Below are 14,142 nucleotides of genomic sequence, written 5' to 3'. Positions count from 1 at the left end.
AGTAAGGGGGCAAATTGCTTAAGTGCTCCAGACACCAGTTTTCTTGGCTCTAAGATCACGCATTGGCTTAAATGATCCCAAAGGTCCCAGCAAGCTCTTAACTCCTGTAAATCTATGTGGTTTTTTTCCTAATGTTAATATGTAGATTTTTCCTTCTTTTTCATATTCTCTAAATTTTCTCAAATGTGCAATGTTTTGCTTTTTAATATAAAAGAAATCTTTAGGGGCGCCTGGGTGGCTCAGTCGGTTAAGTGTTAGACTTCAGCTCGGGTCATGATCTCACTGCCCCAGAGTTTGAGCCCTGCATTGGGCTCTGTGCTGACAGCTCAGAGTCTGGAGCCTGTTTTGGATTCTGTGTCTCCCCCTCTCTCTGCCCCTCCCATGCTCATGCTCTGTCTCTGTCTCTCAATAATAAATGTTAAAAAAAATTTTTTTTAAGAAATCTTTAAAAGGAAAAAGAACAAATTGAAACATTTTGTCTTCACTCAGAACCTGGGATTCTGTGCAGAAAAAGCATTTCCATGCTGAAAAATGGACTTCTTTACCTCTTTTGTGATATGTTATCAATAACAAAAAGAGTGTGTGGTGTTGAACCTGATCCTGTGTTTTGTATTTTCAGCTGCAGTACCTACCCCAGCTGACTAGCAGCAGCTTCCTTCCAGCTTTGGATAATAAGAAGTACTACTGTAACTTGAAGAAACTCAACTCCCGTTTTCCAAACATTTAAGGAGCTTGAAGATTGATGATGAAAAAGGAACCGAACTTACAAACTTGACTGAAAATAATCATAATGCTTTAAGAACATCAGGAGAAAACCTAAGTAATAACCTGGGGGAGGCCAGCTGGCAGAATCGGAAGGGGAATTACAGAGGCAGCCTTCTTCCATGCTTCCTGATGGTGACTAGAACAGAAAGGAAAAACTTGTTTGGATTTTCACTTGCATTTTTGTTGTATCTAAGTAGCTGAGTTTATTGACAGAAATATAAATTGTAGCTGCTGCCCATATATCTGGCAAGATTAGAGATGTGATAAAGATTTATGCTTCAACTGTACTATATGCAACAAGAAAAATGGATTACAAAACACCCATACGTATTTCTTGTATCTCTTTCACATGGAGTCCTATCCCCTGCCTTTTAGTTCCTGAAATCAAAATGTTTAAAATACCATTTCCTGCTTGCTCCATTTCTTGATTTTCCTATTTTAAAACATATTTGGAATATTGAAGAGTTGCTTAATATTTTTAAAAATCATGGATTATCATAACAAAATTACAAACTTAATGATATTTCTAGACATTTCTTACATATGCTTTGGTCTTTACCTTTAGTAAAGGATGCATCTTAGTCATTTTTGCAGGCAAGATGGGTTTATATAACCCATCCACAGGTTACCCAATTCCCCATGCAAACAGTGGTGTGAAGGCTGGTGGCAGACCAAGGCGATCAAGAGGTAGAACGAGCCCTGCAGGCTTCCTGGGAACTGAGCCTATCAGCCTGAGAGTAATTATTCTTCATTCTCTCCAGCTCAGCCCCAGACTTGGAGACAGATCTATGGGCAGGACTATCTACAGTAATCTGGGATTTGGAAGAAATTGCTTGAGTTTTTACTTGGATCATGAAAGACGTGAGGTTGTAAACTCCTATTTTTCCTGAAATACTTTTTTATGCTATCTGTATGTATATGTGTATACATATGCATATGTGTCTGTACACATATAAGTGTGTGTATACATATACTATGCTAAGAACTGATAAAAATAACAGAGTAGTCCAAATTGATACTGAAGATTCCTAGCTTTGTATTGTGAGACTTGAAATGATGACCTATAATTAGCTTTGACGCGGGCTACCACTCTTCAAAAAGCTTCATCACTCCTGTCCCCTGAACACAGGGTAAAATGAAGCTCACGTCTGTTTCTTATAGCTGACTGCCAGTTTTGGCTGATGGGCTGCTGCTGTGTCCTAGTCATTCTCAGCCATAGTTTTAGATGTTGTATTTTACGGTATCTTCAGAACATTTCTTCTGTTCTCTTACTAGTTTACTGCTATAGTAACTTCCTTCATGACAGCATATGACTTTATTCTTTACTGCTAAGTAACTCACCAAATTTAGGCATCTGTTCAATAATTTTGGCCACTCCAGCCAGGTTAATGATATTCTAAGGCTTCCTGATGTATGTGGCTTCTTGCAAGGAGCTGACAGTGGGTTAAATACTAGTCTCGGCATTATCTGATTCTTCTTATGTGGCTTTGATTCAAATGGCAAAGAAGGACAGCCCACTTCTGTGAAGAGTTTACATTTTGTGTTTTTCTTTTTAACCCAAAACAATGTACTTGACGAGGCAGATGATTATAACTGCCTAATTTATCCAGTAGTTTTATAGAAAACCATTTAGAATACAAAAGTAGTTGCAGACTAAATTGTGGTGAATCAGTTGCCTCACCACACAATAAGCAAACAAATCTGAGATGGAAGCATTCATTTTTTTCTAATGAGTTCTAAATGTGCACTAATGCTTAATTCAACCATATCTGTAATCATTCATTCAGCATGGAGTCACTATTGTTTCACATAAGACTGTTTTACAACCTAGTCTTTTTAATTTGTTATTTTCTGATTTTGTAAATGACAGTGGCAATTATTCGTAAATAGTATATCATTTGTGGTATGTGCTATTTACATAAGCTGGTTTCTAAACACAATTAAAATCCACTTTTTCTACCCCAATGCTGCATCATACAGTGTTTATTTTAAAATTATTTCCAGCTAAGGTTCTATTCAAGACCGTATAGTTTATGTTCAAGAACCAGACATACAGAAATCTACAGACAAGTTGGCCTATAATTAACAATAATAGAACCAGGGCCATTTCAAGCAGGTAAAATTAAAGATCTGTTTTTACCTATTTGTGATATTCTTTATCACTGCTTTCTAGATATAAATTGAATTTTGTGTTTATACTTCTTTTTGATGTCCCTTGAAGTCATAGGAAGCAGTACCCAACATATATGGGGAAATTGAAATTAGTTTCTAGTTGGCATGTCAAAATTTTTGGTTTAAAGCAGTATTTTAATTTAAGCAAAAAGTATGGTCTTCATGATTATTTCCTTTGTTCTACTGCAGTTGCAAAACTATTTGAATTCAGCCAAATATTTATGTCTAGTTTTAATAAAACACCCGACTAAGCTTACAAAATAGACAAATTAGCCAGAAACTATTCATTCAGAGAAAGGTGTAGGTTATAAAGAACAAAGGAATGTAGAGTCATGAGAAATGAATGCAAATCCTGGGAAGCAATATGGATGCCTCAACAACCAATGACTGCCTTTCATAATTCATCAATGAATCTGAAACTTAGCTTTCAGTTTTTCATAACTATACATTTATAGTAACATGCTTCAATAGCTTTAAAGTAAAATGTAACATTAACATAAATTACTGATAAAATACAATAAAGAATATCTGTGTTGCACATTTAAATCACTTTAAAGAACTCTTGGGGCGCCTGGGTGGCGCAGTCGGTTGGGCGTCCGACTTCAGCCAGGTCACGATCTCGCGGTCCGTGAGTTCGAGCCCCGCGTCAGGCTCTGGGCTGATGGCTCAGAGCCTGGAGCCTGTTTCCGATTCTGTGTCTCCCTCTCTCTCTGCCCCTCCCCCGTTCATGCTCTGTCTCTCTCTGTCCCAAAAATAAATAAACGTTGAAAAAAAAAAATTTTTAAAGAACTCTGTCAGTATCTACATACTGTACAGATTTCTATATAAAATGAGGAACATATTAGAATTAAACTGCTACCTTGTTTCCATTTTTCCTAAAAGGATTTAATGTACATATATTTTTACTTCCAACTTAGTAACTTCAGTGAGTCATGTCTGAATATTTTCTACATGATGGACTCTGCTTCTGAAATGTCATGACTGAATATCCTTAGGGTCTGTTGATTATTATATAATATTTATGATGTTTAGGATCAACAATTTCAAATGATACTTTATATTGAAATACGATACTTCTTAAATATGATTATTTTACTTCAAGTCTAATTTTAGTTCCAGAGAAGGCAGTGCTGTCTTAAAGGCTCGGATAAGGTTTTCTTTTTCTCTTACTCCAGGAAGATCACTTAACAATAAATATTTCAGGTTTCTGCAAAAAGAGAAGGAAAAAAAAAGCTACTTTGGTTTTGCCTTTACTCTTATAGCATGAACAATAAACTGTATTCACTGGCCTAAAAAACATTGCACATAGAATGTGTTTATATTACACTATACTTTCAAAATGACTTTTAGAACAGTAGTGTTAAGAGTGCTATTTTAAATGAAATTCATTCTAGGAGCTAAGCCAGACTTTGGAAGGTTGAGTTGTTCTGAATTATATCAGTAATTCTAGCTGAATCTTTCCAAATACAGTATATGTATTATGCCATAGAACTCCTTTGCATGTGAAACACTAAATATGAATCTTAATCCAGACAAGAAAAAAAAAATGGGAAAGTTCTTAAAAGAACTTCATTAAAAGATGAAGCTTCAAACCTTCAACTAATATAAGAGACAGTCTACTACTTTTGGTTCTGATGCTTAAAATTTCTCTACTAAAAAAAAAATAAACTTAAAAGTGGGGGTGGGGGAACCTAGCTGACTCAGTCAGTAGAGCGTTGAGACTCTTGATCTTGGGGTTGTGGGTTTGAGCCTCAGGGTGGGTACAGAGATTACTAAAAAAAATTAACTTAAAATTTCTCAAACTTTCTGTGATACTGAGGTTATTGTCAGAACATCAGGAAAAATTCTTCAAAAAATGGACAGGAAGGATAATGGCAAATGCCCATTGATGGCCTATTGTAGCAGTCACCATGCTAGATGCTTGATGTACATTTACTTTTTAAAGAAGATGCCCCCTTAAAAATGCAATAAGACAATGTATTAAGGTTGATAATTTTAACTGTTTTATTTTGGAAGAAAGTTAAGTCATTTTCTTATATTTTTCTGAATTTAAAAAAAAAGGCTCCACCTCTTAATTGTTTTAAATTCTAATTATTCAGGGAACCTGTCTGGCTCAGTTGGTAGAGCATGCAACTCTTGACCTTGGGGTTGTGAGTTGGAGCCCCATGTTGTGAGTAGAGTTTACTTAAAGTTTTTTAAAATTAAAATTCTAATTATTCACTTTTTAAAATTAAAATTCTAATTATTCACTTTTAACATCAAGTTTCCATTTTGGCACTGACCACCTACCTTAAGTGATATAAAGCAATGATGCCTTTGTCTGTGACATTCCCACATGAAATTATTTCCATTTCCAATACGCTCTTTTGTAAATTTTCAAGTTTACCAAGTTTCTCCAAACAGTCATCCTCGATATAATGACACTTGCATAGCCTTATTTTTTCAACATGCTGTAGGCCCTCTAGGAGATAAAAGATACATTTTAAGAATCTGCTTTATCATTAAGATAACCAACTATCCTAGTTTGCCTAGGACTATTCTGGTTTTAGGATTGGAAATCCTATGTCCTCAGAAACCTCTCAGTCCCCAGGAAAACTTGGATGATTAGTCACCCTATTAACCATACAAACTATTCACTATATAATATAGGTCCATTCTGTAATCAGATGCCCATGTACTGGAGGAAAGAAGGGCCCACACCAGCAAAAGCTGTATGTGTACAATTATTCTCACATTATTGAGGGTTTCTCAAATGACAGAAATTTGACAGTTTGATAAACCAGGCCTTGAATTTTAAACCAATAAGCACAAAATAAAGTCATGTAGAGATAAGCTTAGTGGAAAGAGAAAGGAGAGGAAGGTGTTTGTAATATCTATTTAATTTAAAAAATCATACACAGGAAAAAACAAGCTGGATTGTACTGACAAGGGCAAAAAAGGACACACCTCTGACTGTAACAGTGAATCAACTGCAACAAAATGTCACTGCAAAGCACCTCCGTTTCCCATAAGCAAATGACAGGGTAGTTACCCATGTAATCAAATCCAATGCTCATGATACAAGAGTCGGTGGCATCAATTGCCTGAATCTTGTACTTGTCCAGAGGTCCTGTGGGGAGGTGGTTGTAGTCCTTCTGCCACCTCTCCTGGCCGTGGTAGCGCACCATGGCCCCACAGCGCAGCAGCCACTCCGATGCTGCCCTATCGGGTCCCACATCCCTGATGCGTTCATAATCCACTCTGTCGGCAAAGAACAAAAATAGTTCGTTTTTAGCATAATCGCTAGCTGCTTAACTGCAGTCCGTCAACATAAATACAGTACAGCAACAACTTTTCCTTTCAAATGACTGAGAGGGAGGGAAGTATACTCGTGAGAGTCATGTAAAAAAACATGAGGGCTCTTCCGGCTCCCTTTTTTGTTTTTCTTTTGTTCCCAAGTGAACTCTGTCTAGGCCTATTGTTTGTATATGAGTTTATCAGGCAGACATGTACCTTCATTGATTCACATGTAGCACAGTGCTTGACACCAGGAGGTACTCGGTAACTACATGTTGAATGAACGACTATACTGGGTTATTGTTTTTTTTTTTTTTTTAATGATAAAAGATAAAATGGAATAATTTCAAATCTGTTCAAATTAATGTCATTAATTTTTAATTATTTAATTTTTACATTTGCCTTTCTCGCTAGTTGGTGGTATTAAAGCTGTATTAAGCAACAAGCAGATGAGTTTCATTAGTTTCAAAATGATATTTCGTTTTTTTAAATCTTTAAATGTTTATTTTAATACAGGGAGAGAGAGAGAAAGAGAGAGCAAGTGGGGTAGGGACAGAGAGCAAGGGAGAGACAGAATCCCAAGCAGGCTCCACACTGACAGTGGAGCCCGACACAGGCTTGAACTCACAAACAATGAGATCATGACCTGAGCTGATATCAAGAGTCAGACGCTTAGCTGACTGAGCCACTCAGGCACCCTCAGAATGATATTTCAAAGCATGCCACCCACTTTTTAAAAAACTTGAGTCCCCATGGTAGTATTTAAAAGGCTAACTACATCCCTTAAGATCCCTTTCATTTTAGAAAACTTGAATGGTATTGAAAGGACAAGTAACAAAAATCACTGAAATCTTGACTGGAACCCAATTAGTTAATATTTTATATTAGTAATGTTAATATTTTCTGGTCTTTATTCAATGTTTGTATGTATGTTTTGTTATTAAACAAAATTAGGATCATATTGCACATACTTTACAAAACAAAAGATATTTGAAATACAAGAAATAACCAAATTAGCTACTGGAAACTCATCAGCTATAATAATTACCATGTTTCTTCACCTTAGAGTAACTTACTTATTAAACACTGCATTCAACCAGCCCCAGAAGTATCTGCAGTCACATGACCATGGGAGTTTCTTTAAGCCACACAACTGCTGGGAAATTTTTCCAAACAGCATCATTTGATCTAGACACACAAAACAGTATTCGTATTAGGTTATCAGCTGGCAATCAGAGTCCCAAACACACAGTAACTTGCTTTACAACTTCAAAGTCAATGCTCTTGTGCCAATGAAGTTGATGAGTCATTTGCCACTCAAAGTTATTGAACAAGTCACTCCTGTCTCTGTTTCCTGGTTTCTTTGCTGCAAAAAAAAAAAAAACAAAAAACAAAAAACAAAAGAGAGGCTGGATTGGATGGTCTGGAAGGTTCCTTCCAGCCTTGATATTAAGTTTCATTCTTCAACTTTGGGTTGGAGTCTGCCTGCAGTGTCGCCAGCTGATGACCATTCAGGCAGTCCACCTACACATTTGCTGAAACCAGCTACTCCCAATCTACATTTCCAGTATCAAAATGGCAAACTAAAATCACCTAGGGAGCAATGTGTCGAGGTTAAGACGCTTATATTCAGGAAGGGAGAGGCGACGTGAAAACAGACCTTTCTAAGACAAGGTTGCAAGTAGTATCACCAGAATAGTGCAAACAAAGGCAAGGGCAGCTAGGACAGACTGGGCAAGTAACTTCACCTCTGTGACCCTTGTTTTTTCTCACTTGTAAAATCAGATGATTTGCTCAGGTGATTTCCACCTGTAAAAATCTATGAGCATGAGTTGAGAAAGTGATTTCTGAACTGAGTCTCAATCTGATTTAATTCAGTTCAAGTTACTCTAGGAGTGTGCTAAGTCAGAGAAAACAAAGATAAATGAAGTGTGGTTTCTGCCTTTGGATTGCTGAAAACTTACTGTGGGGTGAAGTGAGCTAATACAAGTTATCAAGTCGTTAAAATAAATGATAGAACCTGAAAAGTTCCTTAAAGAGGTAAAATAAGGATAGACCAGGATTTTAACAGGCAAAATGCCAGGAGAAGGTATGTCAGGTGATTAGCTGAGGCAGAAATATTTAAGGCATGTTGTAGCTCAGTTTGGTTAGCACATGGGGATCATGAGAAGAGGAGGCAGTTTACACAGTCACATCAGGAAGGGTCTCGCCTGATCAGCCAGGGAATTTGGATTATCTTCCACAGGCAGTTGGGAGTCACTGAGGTTTTAGCAAAGAGCACTGGCATGTTAGAGCTATGCTTCAGAATGTTATTTGGACAACAGCATCAAGACTGAGGGTCAATAGAAAAAAACAAAGAAACAGCTAACAAGGGCTTCAACTACGCATAGCCATGGGAAAGGACCAAATGGGGAAAGAATGGGAACAACATTACAGAGTGGATTCCACATCTCAGTGAGATGTTCTGGCAAGGGCCAGAATAGTTGAAGATGACATTAAGTTTTGGTCTTGGGTCACTGGTTGGATGGTGATGCCATGAATAGAAATCAGTGTCAGGAGAACCAGCTGTAGGTTTCTCCCACCCCCATCCCCAGCTTTTCATATCCTAACTATGAAGTGTTAGCAGAACTTCTAAGTGGAGATAACCAACAAATTATTAGAGCGATTCACAAAATGGGAGAACTGGAATGAACTTAGACCACCTAGACCCTTTAGAGATGAGGAAACAGGCCCTCATATTAAGTAACTTGCTGACACCCTAAATCCCTTCTGGAACAAGGTGATTTAATAACTGCATATGTTTAAAAGAACTTGCTCAATGTTTCATGGCTAATTGGTGGTAGCACTGAGACCTGAACCTAGTGCTCTCTCCTACCAGTCCAGGGCTTTTTCCTCAGTCAATGGATGGTACTAGAACTCGGGGATAAGAAGACTAGAAAGAGGCCTGAGTGGGAACCACCCTAGAGCTGAGAAGTGACTGCAGATGTTGAGGCTATAGAACAGTGAGAGATGAGGTCTGAGGACAGAACCCGGGATCACCTCCATTCTTCATTTCTTTTCTATCATCATCTGCCTTCATCACTGCAAACCTTCCACCTGCTATCACTATCTCATTCTCAGCCCTTTCCAACTTTTTGTTAAAGCTCTCTCCACCTGTGCCCACCTCTGATGACTCAACTGGCTGCCAATCTCATTTATCTGGGCTTTCCAGCTTCAACTTAGGCTGTCCTACTTCCTGTCCCTCCCCGCTCTCCATCCCCATCCTGTCTGTGGAAATCTTACCCAGCCTCATATCTACCCATCCATTCATTCATTCATTCACTCAGTAAGTATTTATTGAATGTCTGCTATACTTAGTGCCAGAGATACAATGGTAAGATTAAAAAACAACAAAGGAGAGACAGAGAAAGACAAGGTTCTTTGTCCTCATAGAATATATACTCTAATGAAAACAACATAAAAACAAATAAATAACATGCAATATGTCTAAACAGAAGTATTAACAAGTTCTGTGAAACACAAGAGGAGGGAGGGGAGGGAAGGCTTCACACTAGAGGTGTCTTTTGAGAGGGTCTTAAAGGATAATTAAGAGTTTCGAGTTAGGCAGACAAAAAGAAAAGTGTGCAGAGGAAAAAAGAGAGCAAGGATTACATCTTATTCATTTCCATTTTTCTTAGGACCTAGCACATTCCCATCCACCAAATACAAGAGTTTAATAGATATTTACTAATTAGTGGTCTTCAATGGTTGATAGATTTCCATAGAGAAAGGCAAACCAGAGAGACTGTTATTAAGTAAATTAGAGTAGTCTGTGAAAATTGAGTACCTTCACTTGATTCATTTTGGTTCACTTTATAATTCAGCTTAAAGGAAAGGCTAAATTTACTCCAGCTAGGATCTCTAAAAATACTAGATTATTATATTTAAAATACTTTAAACATGAATATAAAAATTTTACTTGGCAATAAAGGTAAAAAAATAATAATAAATTGGTAGGGTTTTACATTCTCAACTGCACCCCTGCTGATTTTAGAATTCAAGCAGTTACTTCCGGAAATGTTTTCTATAGGGAAAGAGGAGACCTCTAGTGGTGAGTTGGTGAATTTAGCTCTAATGATTGGGGGAAAAAAACAAACCAGTTAACAGCAAGCTAAAAAAAAAATAGCCACTACTAAATTATTGCTTCAATAAATAATTCAGAAATTAAAAAATCATTTAAAAAAGCTCCTTCTTACTCTCATAACATGGCTTAAAGCACATGTTTCTAAAAATTACAATTATGCTTGTTACTTACAGAAGGCTAGACCTCTAATGTTTGATTCAAAATAGGATACACACAAAATGTTTCTGAGTAGGTTTGGTTTAGAGTTCCCCTGTTTGCATAAAAAAAGTAAGTGTTTTTAAAGTGGAAGTTCTGGGGTGCTTGGCTGGTTCAGTTTGTAGAACATGCAACTCTCGATCTCAGGGTTGTGAGTTCAATCAAGTCCCACATTGGGCATGGAGCCTACCTAAAATTAAAAAAAAATTTTTTAAATAAAAATAACAGTGGAAGTTTTGTTTTTACTTAGCTAGGCTATCCAAAGCGATGGCTAACTAAGTGGCCCAAAAGACGGAACTAAAGAACTATTTCTTGAGGGTGATAAAAATGTGAAGGGGCAGATTTGGGGAGATTTTCCCCCAAATTACAACCCCACCTCACTGCAAATCACCCAATATTGATGCCAACTCTTATTCCTGAGGTGTATAGAGTCTAGTGAAAAGGAAGAGAAAAATTCATGAGGAATTGGAAGCAAAGTTCCCCAAAGCCATTCCTCGGCCAACATCACATGGGATCCAGTGAAGTAATGTCTTATGCGTTCTGACATAGATGGAAGATGAACTTGAACTCTCAGCTGAAGGTGGTGTCATGAATACAAAATGTAATACCCAAGACATTACAGGGTGTATGAATGGAAGGTAAGCTCTTGATTTGAAATTACTTAACTGAAACAAATTAAGGTACAGTCAAACCTAGGGGAAGGTAAGCAGAAAAAAAAGTTATACAAAGAGCAGATGTATTGTGAGTTCTTTCATCTTGCTAAACAAAGAAGCATGTACTCAAAATTACATGGTAAACAAGTCACTACTTTGGGCTCAAGTGTCCCATGAAAGTTGACCATAAACATGTGTAATTCTGTATTCAACCTAGTAATAAAAATCCACTACCTCCAGTGCAAACTAAAAAATAACTATCTCCACTAAACACCTATCAGAATGGCAAAAATTAAAAACAGTGACAACACCAATTGCTGGTGATAAGAACCAGATCACTCAAAACATTGCTGGTGGGAATGTATAAAGGAACAGCCACTTTGTTTTTTGTTTTTTATTTTAGAGAGAGACCGAGGGACTGGGGGAGAGGGGCAGAGGGAAGAGAAAGAGAATCTTAAGCAGGCTCCATGCTTAGCGTGGTGGCTGACGCAGGGCTCTATCCCACAAACTTGGGATCATGACTTGAGCTGAAACCAAGAGCCGGACAATCAACTGACTGAGCCACACAGGTGCCCTGGTACAGCCATTTTGGAAAGTTTGCCTGTTTTTTACAACACTAAACATTTGTTTATATGACCCAGCAATTGGACTCTTAGGCATTTATCCCAGAGAAACAAAAACAGGTTCACACAAAAAGCAGCACATTAATGTTCATAGCAGCTTTATTCCAAATAGCTAATTAGAACTCAGATGTGTTTCAATGGGTGAATGGTTAAACCTATTGTGGTATACCCGTATCAGGAAATACTACTCCCCAATAAGAAGGAATGAACCTTTCATACATACAACGATCCCAAGGGATTACACTAAGTAAAAAATAGCTAATTCCAAAAAATTACAGATTGGGGAAGGGGTGCCCCAAAGGAGTGAAGTTATAAAAGGGTACCCGTAGATCCCTTGTGGTGACTGAACTGTGTTGTAGCTGGACTGTGGTGGTGACACAACAATCTATACATGTGATAAAAACTAAACAGAAATGGGGCGCCTGGGTGGCGCAGTCTGTTAAGCGTCCGACTTCAGCCAGGTCACGATCTCGCGGTCCGTGAGTTCGAGCCCCGCGTCGGGCTCTGGGCTGATGGCTCGGAGCCTGGAGCCTGTTTCCGATTCTGTGTCTCCCTCTCTCTCTGACCCTCCCCTGTTCATGCTCTGTCTCTTTCTGTCCCAAAAATAAATAAACGTTGGAAAAAAAAAAAAAACAACTAAACAGAACTAAATAGACACACAAATATAAAGCTAGGGAAACCTGAGGAAGATCAATGGATTATGTCAATGTCCATTTCCTGGTTATGACACTGTCCTACAGATTTGCAAGATGTTTTCATGGGGGGAGAAGGGGTAAAAGGTACACAGGATCGCTATTGTTCCTTACAACTGTATGGGACTCTACAATTATCTCAAAACAAAAAATTGAATTTAAGGACTAACCATCTCATTATTATTTTTTCATTTGTGATGGAAAAAGCAGGTAACATTCTATGTTGTTCTCACAAACAAAGGCATTCAACTGTCCAGGAGGTAAAACCATTTGAACATAATAAAAAGTCATTTATCCAGTGCAGTTCACCCTTCAACAACATAAGGGTTAAAGGCAGTTGAAAGTCTGCATAGGATTTTTGACTCCCCTCAAATTTAACTGTTAACAGCCTACTGTTTGATTAGAAGCCTTACCAATAACATAGGTGATTAACACATATTTTGCATGTTATATGTAGTATACACTATGTTCTTATAATAAACTAGAGAAAAGAAAATCATAAGGAAAATACATTTAGAGTACTGTATTGGATTTATTGAAAAACATCTGCCTCCAAGTGGACAGGAGTTGTTCAAACCTGTGCTCTTCAAGGGTCAACTGTATTTCACTCCGCTAAACACCCTTGGGCTTTATTTCATGTAATCCACACAACAGCCCTGTGTGAGAGACACAGCTATCACTCCTAGTTCACAGAAGAGATCTGAGGCAGAGACGAAGTGACTTCCCCAAGCCACCAAACTAACAGTTGGAACCAAATCAAAGTCCTTCCAGCAATAAAGTTTTCAACATTCTAATTTTATTCTGTTCAGCTGTTCTGACCCTAAAAATGAAAAACTGCCGATAAGCACTGAGCACAGGCGTTAAACGGCCACGGTGAGGGCGAATCACAAAACTTCAGTCGGAAGGTCGCTTAGGGATTCCATAGCCCACCTCCTTCACTTTACAGATAAGGAAACGGGGTGAAGAGACCTGTACGGAAGAGCCCCGTATTCCCAGGTCCGCACAGTGGATTTAAATCTGTATCTCCACCCAGGATTTAAGACAAGGAAACAGAATGCCTAATGATGGCAGAGACAGAGCCATCTGGTTCTTCTAGGCGCTCGATATTTACAACACCAAGAAATGACACCGTCAGGAGCCCTACAAAAAGAAGTCCAGAAGACTGCAGGCTACCAGGCGTTGCCGCGACAAGACCTCCGTCCGGAGCGAGAGCTAGGGCCGGACGGGCAGCGCCCCTCAGTGGGCAATTCGCCTGCGGGTGGCCAGCAATGGGCCTCCCGCAGACAGGGGCCGAGCAGGGAGGGAGGGAGGCAGGGAGGCCGCTGGGCCCGCCCAAATGAGAGATTTCACCCCAGTCACGCCCGCACTCTCTCCCAAAGCCCCGAGGACGCAGGGCCTGAGATGACAGGACGCGCGGCTCGGCGGGCCACCTTTTCAGTGAGCCCCGCAGTGGGAGAAGGAAAAGGGCAGAGCGAAACCACCACCCTACTCCCGCCTCGAGCGGGGCCTAGCTCCTCTACTCACGGCATTGGAGGAAGGGAGGGAGCGAGCGAGCGTGCCCCGCGTCTACGGCGCCGCCGGCCTGCCCTTCGCCCTCCGCCGTGCGCGTCCATTGGCTACTGGCGTCGCTCCCACGTGGGGCG

At 39.0% G+C, this 14,142-nt stretch overlaps 2 protein-coding genes across 5 annotated transcripts in view; one reads left to right on the top strand and one right to left on the bottom strand.

Annotated features, from left to right (window-relative positions):
- The window catches only part of CDKL1 (cyclin dependent kinase like 1), a 59,291-nt gene extending 56,561 nt beyond the window's left edge, over positions 1-2,730 (top strand). For both annotated transcript variants that reach the window (XM_045450920.1, XM_045450921.1), the window contains exon 10: positions 620-2,730. In XM_045450920.1, coding sequence (XP_045306876.1) covers positions 620-727 — 108 coding nt within the window. In that variant the 3' untranslated portion in view covers positions 728-2,730. The remainder of the gene's footprint in view (positions 1-619) is intronic.
- Positions 2,731-4,010: 1,280 nt separating this feature from the next.
- DMAC2L (distal membrane arm assembly component 2 like) lies at positions 4,011-14,128 on the bottom strand. Of its 3 annotated transcripts, none has more exons than XM_045450926.1 (6): positions 14,024-14,093; positions 10,508-10,721; positions 7,290-7,401; positions 5,969-6,177; positions 5,227-5,398; positions 4,011-4,144 (listed from the first exon to the last, which is right to left on the bottom strand). In XM_045450926.1, exons 3-6 carry the CDS (start codon positions 7,394-7,396, stop codon positions 4,030-4,032), a joined length of 603 nt encoding a protein of 200 aa, XP_045306882.1. In that variant the 5' UTR covers positions 7,397-7,401; positions 10,508-10,721; positions 14,024-14,093; the 3' UTR covers positions 4,011-4,029. The 3 variants fall into 3 exon arrangements, with proteins under 3 accessions (XP_045306882.1, XP_045306883.1, XP_045306881.1); XM_045450927.1 differs by having other exon boundaries at positions 10,508-10,586; positions 14,024-14,053; XM_045450925.1 differs by lacking the exon at positions 10,508-10,721 and having other exon boundaries at positions 14,024-14,128.
- Positions 14,129-14,142: the final 14 nt, after the last annotated feature.

Source organism: Leopardus geoffroyi, chromosome B3 (genome assembly GCF_018350155.1).
Source record: "Leopardus geoffroyi isolate Oge1 chromosome B3, O.geoffroyi_Oge1_pat1.0, whole genome shotgun sequence".
Lineage (NCBI taxonomy): Eukaryota > Metazoa > Chordata > Mammalia > Carnivora > Felidae > Leopardus > Leopardus geoffroyi.
The sequence above is the reverse complement of the archived record's forward strand: the minus strand, read 5'-3'. Positions and strand labels throughout refer to the sequence as shown.

Excerpts from the sequence above, each read along its gene's own strand:
- DMAC2L (XM_045450925.1), bottom strand. The coding sequence starts at position 7,396 with ATGATGCTGTTTGGAAAAATTTCCCAGCAGTTGTGTGGCTTAAAGAAA. Across the intron at positions 6,178-7,289 it reads TTGAATGCAGTGTTTAATAA|AGTGGATTATGAACGCATCA; the intron begins GTAAGTTACTCT and ends CTTTGCCGACAG. Across the intron at positions 5,399-5,968 it reads CATTGGATTTGATTACATGG|AGGGCCTACAGCATGTTGAA; the intron begins GTAACTACCCTG and ends TTTATCTCCTAG.